The 18,087-nt window shown below is 41.4% G+C and overlaps 1 protein-coding gene, 1 non-coding gene and 2 pseudogenes across 2 annotated transcripts; 3 read left to right on the forward strand and 1 right to left on the reverse strand.

The window, feature by feature from the left end:
* Positions 1-2,337: 2,337 nt before the first annotated feature.
* LOC112568310 lies at positions 2,338-3,653 on the forward strand (annotated as a pseudogene).
* A 3,170-nt stretch (positions 3,654-6,823) lies between these two features.
* LOC112568596 lies at positions 6,824-9,927 on the reverse strand (annotated as a pseudogene).
* A 1,187-nt stretch (positions 9,928-11,114) lies between these two features.
* On the forward strand, positions 11,115-11,188 carry Trnan-guu. Its single transcript has one exon. It is a non-coding gene; the product is annotated as a tRNA-Asn (tRNA).
* Positions 11,189-11,834: 646 nt separating this feature from the next.
* Positions 11,835-15,718, forward strand: LOC112569426 (arylsulfatase J-like). Its single transcript, XM_025247190.1, has 4 exons — positions 11,835-12,055; positions 13,378-14,382; positions 14,889-15,085; positions 15,263-15,718. The coding sequence occupies exons 2-4, from the start codon at positions 13,418-13,420 to the stop codon at positions 15,526-15,528; spliced, it is 1,428 nt and encodes a 475-aa protein (XP_025102975.1). The 5' UTR covers positions 11,835-12,055; positions 13,378-13,417; the 3' UTR covers positions 15,529-15,718.
* The last annotated feature ends 2,369 nt before the right edge of the window (positions 15,719-18,087 follow it).

Raw genomic sequence — 18,087 nt, forward strand, 5'->3', positions numbered from 1 at the left:
GTCAGCTCTCTCTCTCTCTCTCTCTGATATCGTTAGTTCACTAGTAAAATTAGTACAAAGAAATACGCTGATTGTAATACAATTCATTATGATTATTATTTTATACCTTTTGCTATTCCTTCAGGCATTTTACTCATACGTCATCAGGAGAACAACACAGAAAGCTGACTGACGGTATGGATTGTGAACCCTGACAGCACCGTGTGGAGATATGTGGCACATGTGAGAAACAGATGTTGAGGGTACTATTTCAAAAGAAACACGATATTCCACAGGTGTGACGTGGTGTATAGAGTTTTTGTTGTTTGTTTTCTAAAGTTAAGGTTAGCACGAAAACAAATCTTTCAAGTGCGCAGTTCTTTTCCATGAACATTGCCCATACGATAACTGTCATGACCAGTCACTTGTCTGACCAAATGCTATGAATCAGTCGTCACTGATGTATAACAAAATCCATTTTAAAAAATTGTACATCCTCTATGAAGCGTACTATGAGAAGTAATTTGTCTCCAAAATAAATATATTAAGCCCAATCTTAATCGAAAGTTTGATTTTCTGGATATCGCCGTAAAGTGTGGACACCCTTGATAACGACAGCAAGGTATGAACAAAGTAGCCAACATCCCAGAATAAGTCAGATATTTATTTATCTTTGGTAGTCCAGCATCATGCATTGTTAATCATTATCTTACAAATTGAACTCATGCATGACAACAATTCGTGGACATTTTACTCCTGTAGCACAGGACTCCTTTTCAACCCTATTTCGGGTGGCACGTCTAGGGTAGTTTAACAGCAGGAGGTGACGACCAAAGCCCAGGTACGAAATTTAGCTACACAGCAATGGCGGCGACAAAGCGACTAACTTTTCAAAAGTTTCTTAAGGCATTTAAATGCCTCAAAACCTTTATCTGCGTCAGCTCGTAGACATGTTTTATTTATCTTAATGAGAGCAATGAGTCCATATTTGGCTGAGATATCGGGCTTTATAAATTCCCACTTATTCTTCTTATTATAATTACCAGTAGTAGTAGAAGTAGTCGTAGTAGTAGTGTTGTAGTAGTAGTAGTAGTAGTAGTAGTAGTAGTAGTAGTAGTAGTAGTAGTAATTCGCACGTATAAAACGAAATAATGAGAACTACGAGGGTCTTACGCACCATCGCAGCTCAAACGCAGACTGAAACAGAGTCCAGTACCTCGAAGGATCACGTGACACCAGAGAGCCATCCATCCATGTTAGTTTCTGGGTTGTTTGGAGAAAATTACTTTTCTCTGTGATTTTGCTTTAATAAAACTTCTGTGACCATCAAACATTGTCCCAATATCCTGGTACGAAGAGGAAAACAAAAATAAGTAACAGATTGCTTTTCACAGGTGCTGTTTTTTCCAGTCTTGTTTATTAGTAATCTCCACGCGGAGACCACACGGTGTATACCAAGCAATTTCTTGGTCCCGTATACTGAACTCTTTAGTCTGAATAGAACCTACTACGAGCTACGTGGACATGATTGCTTCTGTTTATTGTTTTGCTCCCAATTCTGGTCATGATTAGATTTACTCATAGTAGATATTTTCCTGTCAAGTTTTCTCGCGTAAGCAATCTTGTCAATACTTTTATTACAAGAGAGAGAGTTGAGGAGAACCAAAAGATTGATCGAGCAGCAGATGGGTTATAACGGGGTTAATAGGTCAATCTAGCAGAAGTAGGTGACTAGTCACCTATGTAATACATTATTCATGAGAATGCAACTGATGGATTACTGTGACAGGACCAGAGATGATTGGTCCACGTGACCAGAGAGGCGGGTCGTGAGAACTATTTATTCCGACCTGACTGACATCTCCTGCAGGACTCGAGACCTTCTTACAGAGAATCAAGAGGTAAGTATTATTGAATATGAGGGAATCCTGCTGCAGTCTTGGGTTCAATGGTGATAGAATTTTATTCTTCCCTTTACAACAAACTGTAAATCATTGACAGACATTTTACTGACAGCTCCTTTAGGTCTGGACAGCGTCTCGCATGGGTACGAAGAAGTAAGGACCATAATATGTGGCTTGTTTCTACCTCTTAATTACATGCAATAGTAATTACAGTCAAATATTTTCCTGCTCTTAAGAAATGGAAGAAGATTGAAACGGAATCTGATTCTCGGGATGATCATGTACAAATATCAGTTAGCACTGCAGTCGCGTTGACTGTTGCAAAAACACAAAACACCCTCATTGGTGGGGGTCTGTGTTCTTACACATCGGCTATTAACCCTCGGGTAAAATTATCTTACCTAAATATAGAATCAGCTGGTTAATTGAAACCAATAGAATTCCATCTAATTGGCTGGTGAGAAGATCGGTTAATTACCTAACCAATGGGTATATATGGTATTTTATGTACCATTTTCTCTTTCTGGTTTATTTGTTAGTCGTAAACACATTCTGTGTACCCTACTGTCAGCCTAAATCAACAACAATAACCTACGTAGGTAAAAGTTGTCACAACTGGGTTTTCAAATTAGCTTATGGTAAGTGGCTTTGCGCCATCATATGGCCGTAAACTCGAAGTTTCAATCTCTTGTCCAAACACTTCGCTTTAAAGAACTTGTGTATTTGCACAGGACATGGATTCTGTTCATGGAATACTAATATATTTTTGCTGCAGGGCACCTGATCTGTATCAAAAATGCTATTGCTAGCGTTTCTCATCTCGACGATAATGTCGTCATTAACATCAGCCTCGCCTCCAAATATCCTCTTCATCGTCGCTGACGACCTGGGCTGGGCCGACGTCCAGTGGAGAGATCCCGATATGTACACCCCGAACTTAAACCGTCTGAGAGAGGAAGGGGTGGAGATGACCAACGCATATGCGGGCCGTCCTGTACTCCGTCCCGATCAGCATTCATGACGGGTATCTACCCGTATAAAATGGGTATTCAAGACGACGGATTTGACGGTCTTGAGAACGCCTCCGTGCCGCTGGACAAAAAGATGTTGCCGCAGACTCTGAAGGAATACAATTACAGCACGCACATGGTGGGCAAGTGGCACCTGGGATTTTGCCGGAGGGAAATGACGCCTCTTGGCAGAGGGTTCGACACCTTCTACGGCATGTACGGCGGCGCCTCAGACCATTACACACACACCACTAATTCAAACGGCTACGATCTTACATTCAACGAAAGTCCAGTATGGACCGCTAATGGTACTCACTCCATATACCTTCACACTCGGAGAGCCATCAACATTCTAAAGAGTCACGACCAGTCTAAACCCCTCTTTATCTATCTAGCTTACCAGGCAATACACTATCCGCTACAGGTTCCTGATTACTATATCAACACGTTTTGTGCAAACGTCAACATATCAGAAGAAAGAAAGATACGGTGTGGAATGGCGGCGGCCTTGGACGAGGGCATCGGTAACGTCACACGCAATCTGGAAAAGCTGGGCTACATGAACAACACGCTGATTATCTTCACCTCCGACAACGGCGGGCCCATCAACGAAGGCGCCAGCAACTGGCCGCTGAGGGGTTCGAAAAAGACAATCTGGGAAGGAGGAACCAAAGTCACAAGCTTTCTCTACAGCAAGACCCTGCTGAAGGGCAACAGAGTGTACAACGGCATTGCTCTCGCTACTGACTGGTGAGTTCATTTTTGTTCAGATCCTTTATTAAAAGACCGTTTCAAAATTCTTGTATTTCCACATGTTTGATATTCACCATAGTCGACGCTTGGACAAGAACATTATTCAACCTTACAATTCTACCATAAAAAAATCTTTCAATCGCCGTATACCGGTGAGTTAAGTGAGATAAAAGATTCCCTTAAATCTTTCTGCATTATGATTCAATGTAAAAGGTGATATTTTACAGTAACGAAAAGTAAGTGATCCACCGGAGAACAATTTCTGTCAACAGAGAATGTCTAACATTGGTAGATGACAACATCAAATTTCACGTTGCATAAATGTCCTCAAAATTATGTTACTTTGTGGAACACTTTCAAAAGTAAAAAAACAAAACAAAACAAAAAAAAACTTAAAAACGCTTTCAATCTGACATCGGCACTACAGGTATGAGTTAATGTAACCTAGGAACATGTACTTAAATAAACATGAAAAGACTTTGACGAATATAATGTTACCTAGTTTGGAATAAAATATTATAGTGTATATTTAAAAACCATAAAAACTTTCAGGATTAACCTCTGTTTCTCTTTTTTTCTTCTCTCCGTTTCGCTTTCTGTGGTGACTTCACAGGATATGATGACAAACAGATCGCCTATGCTTGCTAGATTGTCCCAAGCATAATTATAGCAAAACCTTATCCTAAAAGATGAACAATATCCGAGACAGCCGTTCTTAAAGTGTCGAGGGCCCTTTAATTACAATACTTGTATTTTAATAGCTATATCTTTAATTCATAAGATCAGGTTCTTTTCTCTATCATCTGATGTTAATTAGTCTGTATAACAACAAACATAGGTACCCGACTATGGAACGAGTGGCTGGTGGCAACGGGACCATTGAGGGTATAGATGGTCTTAACCTTTGGGACAGCATCTCCGAAAACAGAGAGAGTCCACGGCAGGAGTTTATCTACGACCTCAGCGACATCACAAATCGTTCTGCAATCCGTTACAAAAATTACAAGCTGACTTGGAACAGGCCAGGAGCACCAGACCTCTGTATGTATCTCGAAGGGGAGGTGGAAACACGCAGGCGTGTGTGTGCGTTCGTGTGTGTGTTGTCTTTTTCTGGGTATATGTGTTTGTGTTTATGTATGTATAAGTATATGTATGTTTAAGTGATTAAGCAAGTACGTTAAAAAAAATCCAAAGTGTCATGATATAAGTGCATGATGTGTCCGCCTGTAAATGAAGTCTTAAAATAAGTAATCTATTGAGAGTTCGCCAGAGAAACATGGAAAAAGCGAAAAGGGGCAGTTACAAAAATTTCTTATTGCCTCCCATTTAGATTGAATAAATGGAAGAACAGCAACGCAGAACCCAAACCCTTGCGTAGGGATATTATACCAGGCGTTAGATTGAAAGCTACAAAATCAGACAAACGAATGACTCCAAGATGTTTCTCTAAACTCTGACATCCCACCTCCTCTGAAGAACATGCTCCACATCCTTATCATTACCACTGTCACCATCCATCCATCATCATCATCATCATCTTGTTCTTGACCTAATACATGTGTGTATATCTCGCGTGTCATAGCCGGCTGGTACTATCCTCCGCCTGGCCTCCGACCCCGACATACACCTCGAAGGTGTACATGCTGTTTGACCTCGCCACTGACCCCACGGAGACGACGGACATCAGCAATCGGTCAGACGTGAGGAGTGTCTTCACGTACATGAAGAACAAATTGTACGACCTCAGGCTCAACATGCCTCCTTCTATGCAGCCGACCAAAGTGGATGCTGGGAAACCACAGTACTGGGGTGGGGCTTGGAGAACCGGATGGTGCTGAACATGAGGTCTTCCGGCAGTCTACGCATGCGTACGAGTAGCAACGACGCATCTACAGGAAGACCTACCGTTACATTGTCAGACCGCAAATAAATAAAAATCACAGTAAATTCGCAAAAAAAGCGTGCTTATTGTCAATGTATTCGTAGATATGTGATTCATAGATATGATTCATAGATATAGAACGTGTGTGCGCGTGTGTGTGGGTGTTGTATATACATTTTTAAACGTTTCGCAAACGCTAAAATGTTTATAATAATGTTTAGACGAAAAATTTTACAAACATTTTCCAAAGACATATTTTAAAACTCAAACATTTTGGAAACAAATTTTTTTTAGGAAACATAACATTTGAACAAAAGTACACGTTGCAAACGCATCCTGTAAACAAAAATATTAACTAACTGTATTACAAATATTTAAAACATTGAAATTATGTTCTTCATATAATTGTCACAAAAGTATTCTTTAAAACTTAATTTTATGTATCATAGCTAGGTGTGGTATTTGAAAATCTTTGTAAAATCTGTAACCTGTATTTCTAGAATTATTTTGAAGTAGAATGTATGTTGGAGTGGGATTGGGATGTGAGTTAGAACGAGAGCTTCTCTAGACAAGTGACTGACACCAGAACAAGCAGGGTTTTTCCAGGAAAGGTCGACCACATTGCCACCCTTCATATCATCATTGAGCAATCTATCGAGTGGCAGTCATCCCTATATATAACTTTTGTGGACTTTGAGAAGGCATTTGACGCTGTGGCGTCATCTGGAGGCTGATGATCCACTATGGCACTCCGCCTAATCTCATAAACATTAATCAGGGGATAAACGAAGACTCGTCCTGCCAAGTTATTCACAACGGCAAACTCACTTTTCTATCCGTGAACATTGTCCATACTATAAGTGTCATGACCAGTCACTTGTCAGACCAAACAGATGCTGTGAATCAGTCGTTACTGCTGTATAACAAAATCCATAAAAAAAATTGTACATCCTCTATGAAGCCCACTGAGAAGCAATTTATCTCATATCTGATGGTCAAAGACTGGATTATGCGAAAGACAACCCAAGACAACAACACCAATATCCAGTGGACCTTCACCAAACAGCTAGTGGACCTGGACTTTGCAGATGACATTAGTCTCCTATCTCATCGGCAACAACACGCACAAACCAAACTGAGTAAGCTAGCAGAGGAAGCAGAGAAGACAGTCTCTCATATATCACATTAAAAACGAATGAAAATCAGGAACAGTAAATTGAAAACTGCATCCCTAGTTTTGAACCCAACAAAGCAAACACCTGCCACTCTCCAACGTGTATATCATTAATAAAAGTTGAGAGATGTTTTTTTTTTTTTCGTTTCAGTAAAACTCATCACATGCAACTCGTGGTTAACCTATCTGTCACCTTTCAATATTTTCTGCCTATTTTGAGCTGACTGATCACGAGAAGTACATATTTTTTCATCAATTTGTGAATGATAAGGATTGATGGTTGATGATTGATGCAATTATTAAAACAAATTGCAGTTTTAGCTTAGTTTCGATAATTCTCAGTTTATATCAAAGTACTAGTTTAAAAATGTAAAAAAATTTCTCCAAAACACCATAAACCAATATGGTTCACAAATGGGACATTCTCACAGCTCTGTTCAAAGAACGAGGGCCAACAATTGATGCGAACTCTTTTCTTTCCGTTAAGTAAAATAAGGACAGTAGATTAGAGATCCACTTGATTAGAGATTTGTTAATTGTAATAGTTGTAGTTTTTTTAATGTGTCCAAAGAATTAAAGGATAGGCATTTTCCAGAATTTCCGAGTCACTTGGCAGAGAGAGAGGTTCCTAAACATTAGACGGCAGGCTGGTGGTAACCAGACCTTTTAATGATATAATAATTCACATTCGCATTAATGGCAAACTTAAAATTTAAATGAGTTTGCTTAATCAGATGTCTAAGAATCCCGAAGTACGGTTGTTCCTGCGTGTGATTGCCTCCAGTCAGCACCATCCGGGTGTCCAGGCCCCACCCCAGTACTGCGGCTTTCCGGCCGCTACGTTCGTCACCTGCAGTGACGGGGACATGTTGAGTCTCAGGTGGTCCAGTTTGTTCTTCATGTACAGGAAGACTTTCTTCATGTCTTCCCGAGGGCTGATGTCCGTCGTCTCTGTCGGGTCGACCTCCAGGTCATACAGTCTGTACAGCTTGGTGTAGTTCGACAGCGGAGGCTCCTGTACACCTGGTGGGGGGTTGTACCAGCCACCTACAGCACGCAACGTAGACACGGTCAGACAGAGAAATATATGGAAACAAATATTTGTATCTTATTTGTTCAGTTCTTTTATAGTCACTAACATTCATAAACGGTTCCTCCTGCATCTCTCTTCTTCTCTCTCTCTCTCACACACACACTCACATACCTGGATAGCCTGGGTTCCTCCAGGTCAGCTTGTAATTTTTGTAACGGATTGCAGATCGGTTTTTGACGTCATTGATGTCGTAGACAAACTCCTGCCGTGGGCTGACTTTATTGGTTGAGATGCTGTCCCAAAGGTCAATGCCATCTATATCAGGAATTGTTGCGTTGCCACCGGCCAGCCGTACAAGGGTCGGGTACCTGTTTTTGCCAGGTAAAAATCACGATCTATTTGAAGAGATATTTATTTATTCTTGTTTCTTTAAGTTCCAGCTACTTTGAATTAGTTAAATATCATACATCTAACACCTGAAACTCTCTTATATAAATATAAAGAGTTAATGAGATATGTTTGAGAAGTAGAATCATCATCATCATACTCAGAAGATATTTTGATATTTGACACCGTTTCAATACTGTAAAAGCATAATTTAATAGATACTTTCGCCAGTAATATCCATCCAAGCTCAGGGAACTGTCTTTAGTGTATGTAGTAATAAAATATGGTGATGGTTTTATTGTCACACGTGTTAGAAATTATTTTTATTTACTAAACAAGAGTAGTTTTTATTGAAATGATAAGATTCATTTTCTAAGTGGGACACAAAACTTACCAGTCAACAGCATGGACAAGTCCGCTGTATGAAGAGTTTGGCCTCAGCAGAGTCTTGCTGTGTAGGAAACTTGTGACTTTGGTTCCTCCTTCCCACAGAGTCAGCTTGCTCCCCCTCAGCGGCCAGTTGCTGGAGCCATTCATGACGGGCCCTCCATTGTCCGAGGTGAAGAAGATGAGCAGGTTGTCCATGTAGCCAAGCTCTTCCAGCACGCGCGTGATGTTACCGATGCCCTCGTCCATGGCCGCCCCCATCCCACAACGCAACTTCCGGTCTTCAGACGCAGTGACGTTCGCGCAGAATTTGTTGACGTAGTGCTCAGGCACTTGGTGTGGGCCGTGAACTGCCTGATAGGACAGGTAGATGAAGAGAGGCTGTGAGCGGTTGTGGGTCCTAAGGATGTCGATGGTTCTCTGAGTGTACAGGTGTGTGGAGTAGGTGCCATTGGCGGACCAAACCGGTCTGTCGTTGAAGACCAGGTCGTAGCCGCCCCAGTGTCCAGTGTGGGTGAAGTAGTCGGCGTAGCCGTTGTACATGCCGTAGAAGGAGTCGAACCCTCGTCGTGTGGGTGTCATGTCCCAGCGACAGAAGCCCAGATGCCACTTGCCCACCATGTGAGTGGTGTAACCGAGCTCCTTCAGACTCTGCGGCAACATCTTCTTGTCTAACGGCACGGAGATGTTCTGGAGAGTCTGAAACACGGAATTTTGAATTCCCATCCGAAACGGGTAGATACCCGTTAACATAGCAGCTCTTGAAGGGGTGCAGGACGGTTGTGTATACTCGTTGGTCAGCTCCACCCCTTCCGCCATCAGACGATCCAGGTTTGGAGTGTACATGGAAGGATCTCTCCACCCGACGTCAGCCCACCCTAGGTCATCGGAAACCATGAAGAGTATGTGGGGAGGAGATGCTGTCGTCAACGACGACAGAACCATGAAGATGAAAAATGATTGAACTGTCATGCCGAACTCACGAGCTGCTGTCTGGAGAAAAAAAATACATTAGAACATCAGGGTAGATTATCTATCTTAAACTTGTATAGATGAATTTTAAGAGAAGAAGTAAACTCTGGATTGAACTAAGTTTTTTGTATAAATGAGCATAGATGTGCAGTGGATTCACTGACAAACATATATTTTACAAACAGAACTTCAACAAAACTTACTCTTAACAACATGTAGTAATAATGTCCGGGTAGCTAGATATACCTACCCACCTGGTGTGTCTGTTGGTCTGTCAGAAGCTTGCGATTCCAATAAGAACTACCAACGCAGGAGCTGAATAAATAAAGAGCCTTCCTCCCACTCTCTCTTGCCAAACTGACCAACCAACGATGTTTTATCCTTTCTTAATATCCTGTTAGTTTATTATTCTATCAAGTAATATCTTTGATACCCACTCACCCTTCCCACCAGCTTTTCTCTTTCCTATTTATACCTGCGTTTAGGAAAGACTGTCCCCTGGTTCATTTTTCTCCCCGGTGAATTTGCACCCACAGATAAATAATGTAAGAAGGAGTGGCCTGTTTAAATAAGCGGAAGTGGGTGAACATAGATTAATTTACTCCTGGATTTTTTCTTAGGGAAATTTTATATAAATATTTCAGTAGGTTTGTGGAAGAAAAACTGTGAGATGACATTGCTGTGATTATCGTATTCACGGTTTGTTAGGAGCAACAAATTTCTCGACAGACCGCAAAGAGTTTTTATTTACAATCTTGTTTTCCTGTTTAGAGTACACATTGAAGTGGCCATTATTTCTCTTTGTGTTGTCAACCTTCCAAGTTTAAAGATTGGTTATTTTTGCGACTGAGGTATGAAAATCTGAATGAAACAGGATGTGAGTGTGGAGTACCTAGAGCGTGTCTGTTGTGGTCTGACTTGTTTGTTTATCACTGACAGTAGGGAGGAAAACAGAGACACGGGGAACAGTCTCACTTACCCACTTTCTCAACTGGTTTGTAGAACTTTGAGGACCACGTGGGCAGGCAGGATTTGCGTATTTCACGAGTATTATTTTATAAACAAGTCTCCATGTTTGATTGAACACATGCGCGATGTTAATACAATTCTTTGTAGTAAACATGTTTTTCTGTGATGGTGATGAAGGTAGGCTTAAATGAATTAAGAAAGGGTAGAGATTATTCATTCAAATTTTGAGGAGTTGTCAAGTTAATACTGGGAAATTGTGGAGCATATTATTGTGCTGTGCTCAGCCCAGACTTTTGAAAAAAAAAAATGCTGTGCTCTTGTACACCTTGAAATTTTACTACAACACTCAATAATAATCATCAGAAGGTAAAACCAGACAAAATTATTTGCAATTTTGTAGGAGAAACTTCTAGGGTAAAGCTATATAAATCATCATTACTGTACAGAGAAATTTTTCATGGTGATCTTTTCTCGTGATAGTCCTCGTTTGGCCGAAGATATTTCTGTTTCTAAATTCCTGGTAATTCTCAGTATATTCTCGTATCTAGAATGTGTGTGTCAATAACTTGGTCTGAGACAGAAATGCTAGCTCTGGTTTTGGAGATTTGTATCACATTGTCCTGAGGTCAAATATCTGTGTTCTGATAACTACGGAAAGTAAGTAGTCTCTGTGGCGCAATCGGTTAGCGCGTTCGGCTGTTAACCGAAAGGTTGGTGGTTCAAGCCCACCCAGGGACGACAAGTGATTTTTTTTATCGATCACGCCTTGTGAAAGCCGACCAACAATTTAACAAGACAAGCTTTGGACTGGAACTCACAGGGGAGGCCCAGGGTTGGGAGACCCAGACAGACATGGAGAGTCAACAGAGAGACGAAGACAGCTGGCATGACATGCTCCCAACTTGGAAAGGACCCCAGTACCTGGTCCGATGTCTGGGTGTGGTTGCGGCCCTGGGGCGATCAAAGACGAGCACTCATTGTTGTTTAAAAGAATTATTAGAAGCACATTTTTTTGGATAGAACGGCACATCCTATTCCATAAAACACCTTTTTAGCTTTAGATAGGTAATAGCTATTTTAATGGTCGTATAAACAATACTGAATATCTCCAGATTGTCTTTAGTCTTCAGAGTACGTGTATAAGGACAATGAAAACTGCAATGAAAATTCTTTATTATGTAATACCCGCTTAAGCAGAAGTAAATCCCCAGGGTTTATTTTCTCCTGGCCTGAATAAGTAACTGCAGATAGCTTCTGACAGCCGAGAGGCTAAGTTTTAACAAGGATACATTAATTTAATGTGTGAGTGTGTGAGAGACAGACAGAGAGATATGTTGTAGGGAGGGGGACAGAAAGGGGTGGGTAGTGGAGATAGGAAGTTGCGAGGCGGAGAAAGTGGGCCTGGGATATAATTTTATACAACAGCTGACACATTACAGTCGAATAAATTATTAACGTGGAAGCCATGACATTTTAAGAGGTGGAGTGGTTGACATATAGAGACAAAAACAGTGCGAGGTATGGTTAGCATTCAGCTTGTGAAGACGGTCGAGTTGGCTGGTCCTCGGCCATATCTCCCCGGACTTTGAGAGCAAGCACCTGCAGGTAGGTACCACTGTGTGAAGGTGTCGGTGTGTCAGACAGGTACCAATGTACCAGACTGTTGTTTGGGGACTTTCTTTTAAAAAAAAATAATTACTATCATTACCAACGTGCTTTTTCATCAGGCCAACCGCACGTATTAAATGAATAACGAGTCATTTTTTTCTTAACAAAATTGTAGTTTAGAAAATAATAGAATGGAATAGAAAGACGATATAATTAACGGTCACCACCTAGCGCTTGACTTCTCAGAGACACTGATGATGGGGGATCTGAGGCTGATTTTCCCTAGCAATGTGCAGTCATCACAGTTTGTAAAAAAATCAAAAAAATTTCAAATAAGTGTATAAAAGCTAGTTTTACAAATTTCTTTTTGAATTTTTATGATTTTTATATAGATTCCGCTTATTAATTTCAGTGCAGTATTTGGCCCTTATCCTAGAAAGAAAAAAAAATGCTGATCCAAGAATTGGCAAGATAGAAGGGGCCTGGTCTTGTCCCCAAGAGGCAGCGCGAGTGTTTACGACTTCTCTCCTTTAGAGGCGACATCTTTTTTTTCTAATATTCGGGAGATATATCTATATACCCTCGGGAAACGACTTTATTACTCAGTATCTGGTCATAATTTCTGATACAGGATCAAGCTTTGTTTCATTCGCAACAATATTTTTTGAGTCCAAAAGAAAATAGTTTATAACAACTTCCTGTCAGTGTTCCAGAGAATTAAAACATCATCATTATTGTTACTGCCCTTGAGAGTTTGATCTCGACTAACAGCATTCATATAGCAGATCGACAGTTTTCAAAAATAATACAATTAGAACCGATGTAGATCAAGAAAAACGATGACTAATATTTTTACTTATTGTCTTATTGTGTAAAGAGTGTCCTTACCATGTCTGTGAAGACACATGAAGGAAACACAACTCATGTCGGAGTTGACATCGAAAAGTTGTTTACGCTGGAGCTTGAATAAAAAGCAAACAATAACAACTCTGTCATCAGATTCGCCCCTGAAGGTCCGCTGGCAAATACTTTGATCATTCAAGCGGATCACTTAGTATTGCTATTAAGGGGTCTCGTACTTTAAGCTGTTTTTTGAAAATATTCGCTTAACCTAATATTGTGGCTTTCAAGATGTTGACGATAAAAGATGGGGGTAAATTAAAAATGCATTGCATCCCCTTCCTCCCCACCAAAAAAAAAAATTCCCTTATTTTTCCGCTTTCTGGTTTAAGTCATCACAGTGCCAGCCTTGACAATGACCCCGAAGAAAGTACTCTATCCTGTATATATCTTTTGTTTATCTTGTTTTATTTCACCAGAGTACACCAGAGGTAGCCTGTGGTAGAGACGGTCGGTAGCATGCTACTTCAAGCGTTTTTCCTTTCGACACTAATGTCGTTGTCGATGACCACGTCGCCTCCTCACATCATGATGATCGTCTCCGATGACCTCGGCTGGGCCGATGTCGGGTGGAGGGATCGCTCCATGTACACTCCAAATCTGGATCGCTTGAAGGCTGAAGGGGTGGAGCTGACTAACGCGTATGCACAGCCCACGTGCACCCCTTCTCGTGCTGCTTTCCTCACAGGCATCTACCCGTTTCGTATGGGCATTCAAGACTCCGTGTTCAGCGCCCTGGAGAACATCTCCGTGCCGCTGGACAAGAAGATGTTGCAGCAGAGTCTGAAGGAGGTCGGTTACGCCACTCACATGGTGGGCAAGTGGCACCTGGGTTTCTGTCGCTGGGACATGACACCCACACGACGAGGGTTCGACTCCTTCTACGGCATGTACAACGGCTACTCCGACTACTTCACCCACACTGGACACTGGAACGGCTACGACCTGGTCTTCAACGACAGACCGGTGTGGTCCGCCAATGGCACCTACTCCACACACCTGTACACACAGAGAACCATCGACATCCTTAGGACCCACAACCGCTCACAGCCTCTCTTCATCTACCTGGCTTATCAGGCCGTTCATGGGCCACTTGAAGTGCCTGAGCACTACGTCAACAATTTCTGCTCTGGCGTCACCACATCTGAAGACCGGAAGTTGCATTGTGGAATGGGGGCGGCCATGGACGAGGGCATCGGTAACATCACGCGCGTGCTGGAAGAGCTGGGTTACATGGACAACCTGCTCATCTTCTTCACCTCGGACAACGGCGGGCCTGTGAACACTGGCTCCAGCAACTGGCCGCTGAGGGGGAGCAAGCTGACTCTGTGGGAAGGAGGAACCAAAGTCACAAGTTTCCTACACAGCAACACACTGCTGAGGGGCAACACATCCTACAATGGTCTTGTCCACGCTGTTGACTGGTATGCTACGATTTTTTTTATTTTGAGAAATTTTGAAGAAGCTTTGATAATCTGCCATTCCTATTCTTCCTGGAATTCTTGTGAATACAAGGCAAAAGCAGTACTTTTTATTTTAAGCTGAGATTTAAAAACCATCCTGAATGGTTTGCGTTTTTGTTTTGTTTTTTTTTTTTATTTTTTGTTTTTTTGTTTTTTTGCTTTGTTTGTTTGTTTGTTTGGTTTTTTTCCGATATAGGTAGATACAGGCAATATAAACCTAACCTGTAAATTTCAGCTTCCAAAACCCATCCCTTAATTAATTATCCCCTACGATTAGCACCTGTAATCAACGACTGCTGGTAAAAGTGTACTACGTCACGTTGGTACACCATCCACAACATTGCCAGCCATCAATACCAATCACAATGTGACATCCACTTTTGCAGAATTCGCTTTGTTTTGTTTTTATTGGAGGTGTAGTTTTTATAGTGTTTGATCTTACCGACACGTAAGATGCACATGCGCAGGTACCCGACTTTGGTGCGAGCAGCTGGTGGCAGGAATCTCCCCGAGAATATTGACGGCCTTGACCTTTGGGGCAGCATCTCCCGCAATGAAGTCAGCCCTCGGCAGGAGTTTGTCTACGACATCAATGATGTCAAGGACCGTGCTGCTCTCCGCTTCCAAAATTACAAGTTGACGTGGAAATACCCGGGCAACCCCGGTATGAACTTGCGTTAGTGGTTGAGATAATAAAAGAGAGCGTGCGTGTGTATGTGTGAGAGAGAGAGATAAATATGTTACCTTAAACACAATATTCATTTTTTTAGAAGTCATGAAGAACCCTATTTGGAAATATGTGAATATATATATACATCTACTTACATTCCGTGTGTCTTAGGGGGCTGGTACAATCCGCCACCTGGGGTGAACGCACCCGCGGAGCCGAGACCAGGGAGAAAGGAGTACAGTCTGTACGACCTCAATGCCGACCCGACGGAGAGGAACGACATCAGCTCTCGCGCCGACGTCAGCAGCGTGTACGCCTCCATGGTGCGGAAGCTGGACGGCTACAGACGCCTCGTGACCCCCTCGCTACGGCCTCGTACTCTTCGCGCGGGTAGGCCGCAGCGCTGGGGTGGGGCGTGGACACCCGGATGGTGCTGACCCCGATGACGTCGGAGGTGTATGTGGATATTACTTTAGCTTCAATATTCAGTCACTTTGTCAGATATCTAGAGTAGAGCAGACTTTTAGAAGCCTGATAAAGAGACTTTCTTGAGCTTTCTCTGGTGTAAGTATTTGAAAAACTTTCGAAAATCGTTCAACTGCATGAAAATAAAGTGTTGGGGTTATACACTTTTGTTTTATTATTTATATTGATGTTAAGGTATATATATATATGGGTATTGGTAAGGGTGTGAGTGTGAAGAGAGATAGAGACTGTAGTAGACGAGGACGATTGGTGTTTTGCACCGAGCCAGCAACAAAGGCAGCTACCCCTGTGAACAGATGTCAAAGGCAGAAAAAGAACAGTTTGCCCGAGACAAGATCTGAACCTAGGACATCTAATCCTCACTGTACTAGTGACAGGAAGTAACCATTGCACCTCCCAGAGACTAGACACATGGACAAGATGAAGCTAGGATGTAAAATGGAGTAAGATACACCTAATCTACCAACTTTCACTCCGAATATTCGTGAAACAAGTTTTCAAAACCCGAAGGACCACGAATGTGTAAAGGATATTACAGGTTTAGGAATAAATGATTCAGATGGCATGGTAATTATCTCCGAAAGAAGAGGTCACAAGATGAGGAATTAACAGAAACCGGTCACGTGCTGCTGTGGACAAAGTGTGGGAGAATGGCATTTAGCTGGATAGACTATCGCACTTTGCTACTGACAGACAGCTGCTTCAATTTAAAGAAGAATTCGGCAGAAAAAATTAATACGTAGAAGAGAAAGAAAACTGAAGATCCCCATCCCCTAACAGTTCGAAATCGCCTTTTGGTAGAAGCTTTTTTCCTTTCAAAACACACCAGCAGCATTACCACCACCACAACAACGAAATTAAATATTTAAAATATATATATATATGCAATAAGCAAAATTTGTAAAGAAAAGGAGATAGAAGTAGAGAGACTGAGAGTGCTATTGATATAATAACAGCAAAGACAACGTTGATATCAATGTTGTAGCATATTTACCACTTCCCGCTTCCACAGCTTCATGTCTAATATCAAAGATGATCTTTATTATAACTCGATTAAAACATCATTAACCACACGTTCGACAGCTATTAACTCAATCAGTGCAATCAGGGAAAAGACACTGTATGCAAATGAGGCTTGAGTCAGTGCACGTGCATATAGACGAGAGTACAGTGGTCTCACCTTCCTAATCCGTAGCGGGGGAATGTTGGGGAGAGTGCACATGCTAATCACAGGGTCATGGTAAACAAAAGTTAATGCGGGTCACAAAATTCACAGAGTTTCACAACTCTGAATTAAAGAGGAAAAAGGAAAGAAAGAAAAAGGAGAGAAAAACAATGAGAAATCTTTAGAAAAACTAGAACGATGACAATTCGTTATTAAAAGAATTTTTTCCATTGACAGAGGCACATAGAGAAAAAAATGGCATGACGATATTGCCTCCAAGATAAGGCGATGTAACAATGATTGTGTGACAACACATTCAACCTGAGAAAACTTCAACTCACACACACGCGCTAACACACAGACACACCCATATGCTAAATTAATTTTCCTCACAAATCCTACTCAGACGATCATTCGCTCATATGTTGGGACAGTGTATGTATTGAATTACACGATTTAATATGTTGTCAGCCGTTCCTTTCGCTCGTATTCTAATAAAGTTTATGTCTTGACTTTAACGATTTGATCCGTTAACATGATCATTTATTCATTATTCTAGGACAGTACATAAACAAACGAAGTCATCTGCTGTGAGAGGTTATTTTCTCACATGGCAGGACATCATATGTATTGAATTTAACGATATGTTAAGGTAATCACCGTTCGCTGATATTCTAGAAGAAAGGTCTGTCACATGGTGGAAATTCTATCTCGATCAAAGGTTCAAATCGTGATGCCGGGACGGAGTTTACGTCCTTAAGATGCTTTGCGCTTCTCGACAAACAACATCCGGGAACTGTCAGCTTCAGTCCAGCGTTAGAACTACTCCTAACAGCTTCGCCAAGCTCAGCCCACTCTGTTCTCGTGTGACCGGTCCAAATTTCAACCGGTCAAGGGACTTTCTTCTCCTACGAAAAAGTAGGCAACAATAACTTCTGCTTTGCTCATTCTGTTTCCTTTAGGCCTGAGTATCAGAGCTTTTCTGAATTGTGTTCTCTTTGTTTTCCTATGTCTTCAAAACTTTCGCAGAAACGGGATTTTTACGACACACAGTCAAATATTTCTCGACATGATGGAGATATACCATACTACAATTACAGCTTTAGCAGTGTTGTGTCTTCTTCTAACGATTGCAGGTAAGTAGAAGACAAATTGTTTAGAAGAGTAATTTGACCATTTCAAACAAAGTTCTTCTTCAAAAGTAACCTACGAAAGGTAAGCTACCAAAAGGTTAAAATATTTGGGAGGTGGATTATTTGTTCGCTGTGGAAAAATGGAAAAAACAAAAACTGCTCAAGACAGTGTGGATCACTTGTAAAATAATACAAAATATTAATTGATTAAA

This window comes from Pomacea canaliculata, linkage group LG7 (genome assembly GCF_003073045.1).
Source record: "Pomacea canaliculata isolate SZHN2017 linkage group LG7, ASM307304v1, whole genome shotgun sequence".
Taxonomy (NCBI): domain Eukaryota; kingdom Metazoa; phylum Mollusca; class Gastropoda; order Architaenioglossa; family Ampullariidae; genus Pomacea; species Pomacea canaliculata.

Bases quoted from the DNA above. Each gene is read 5' to 3' on its own strand.
- LOC112569426 (XM_025247190.1), top strand. From the start codon at position 13,418: ATGCTACTTCAAGCGTTTTTCCTTTCGACACTAATGTCGTTGTCGATG. The intron at 14,383-14,888 runs GTATGCTACGAT...GCACATGCGCAG, and splicing joins CTTGTCCACGCTGTTGACTG to GTACCCGACTTTGGTGCGAG. The intron at 15,086-15,262 runs GTATGAACTTGC...CGTGTGTCTTAG, and splicing joins GAAATACCCGGGCAACCCCG to GGGGCTGGTACAATCCGCCA.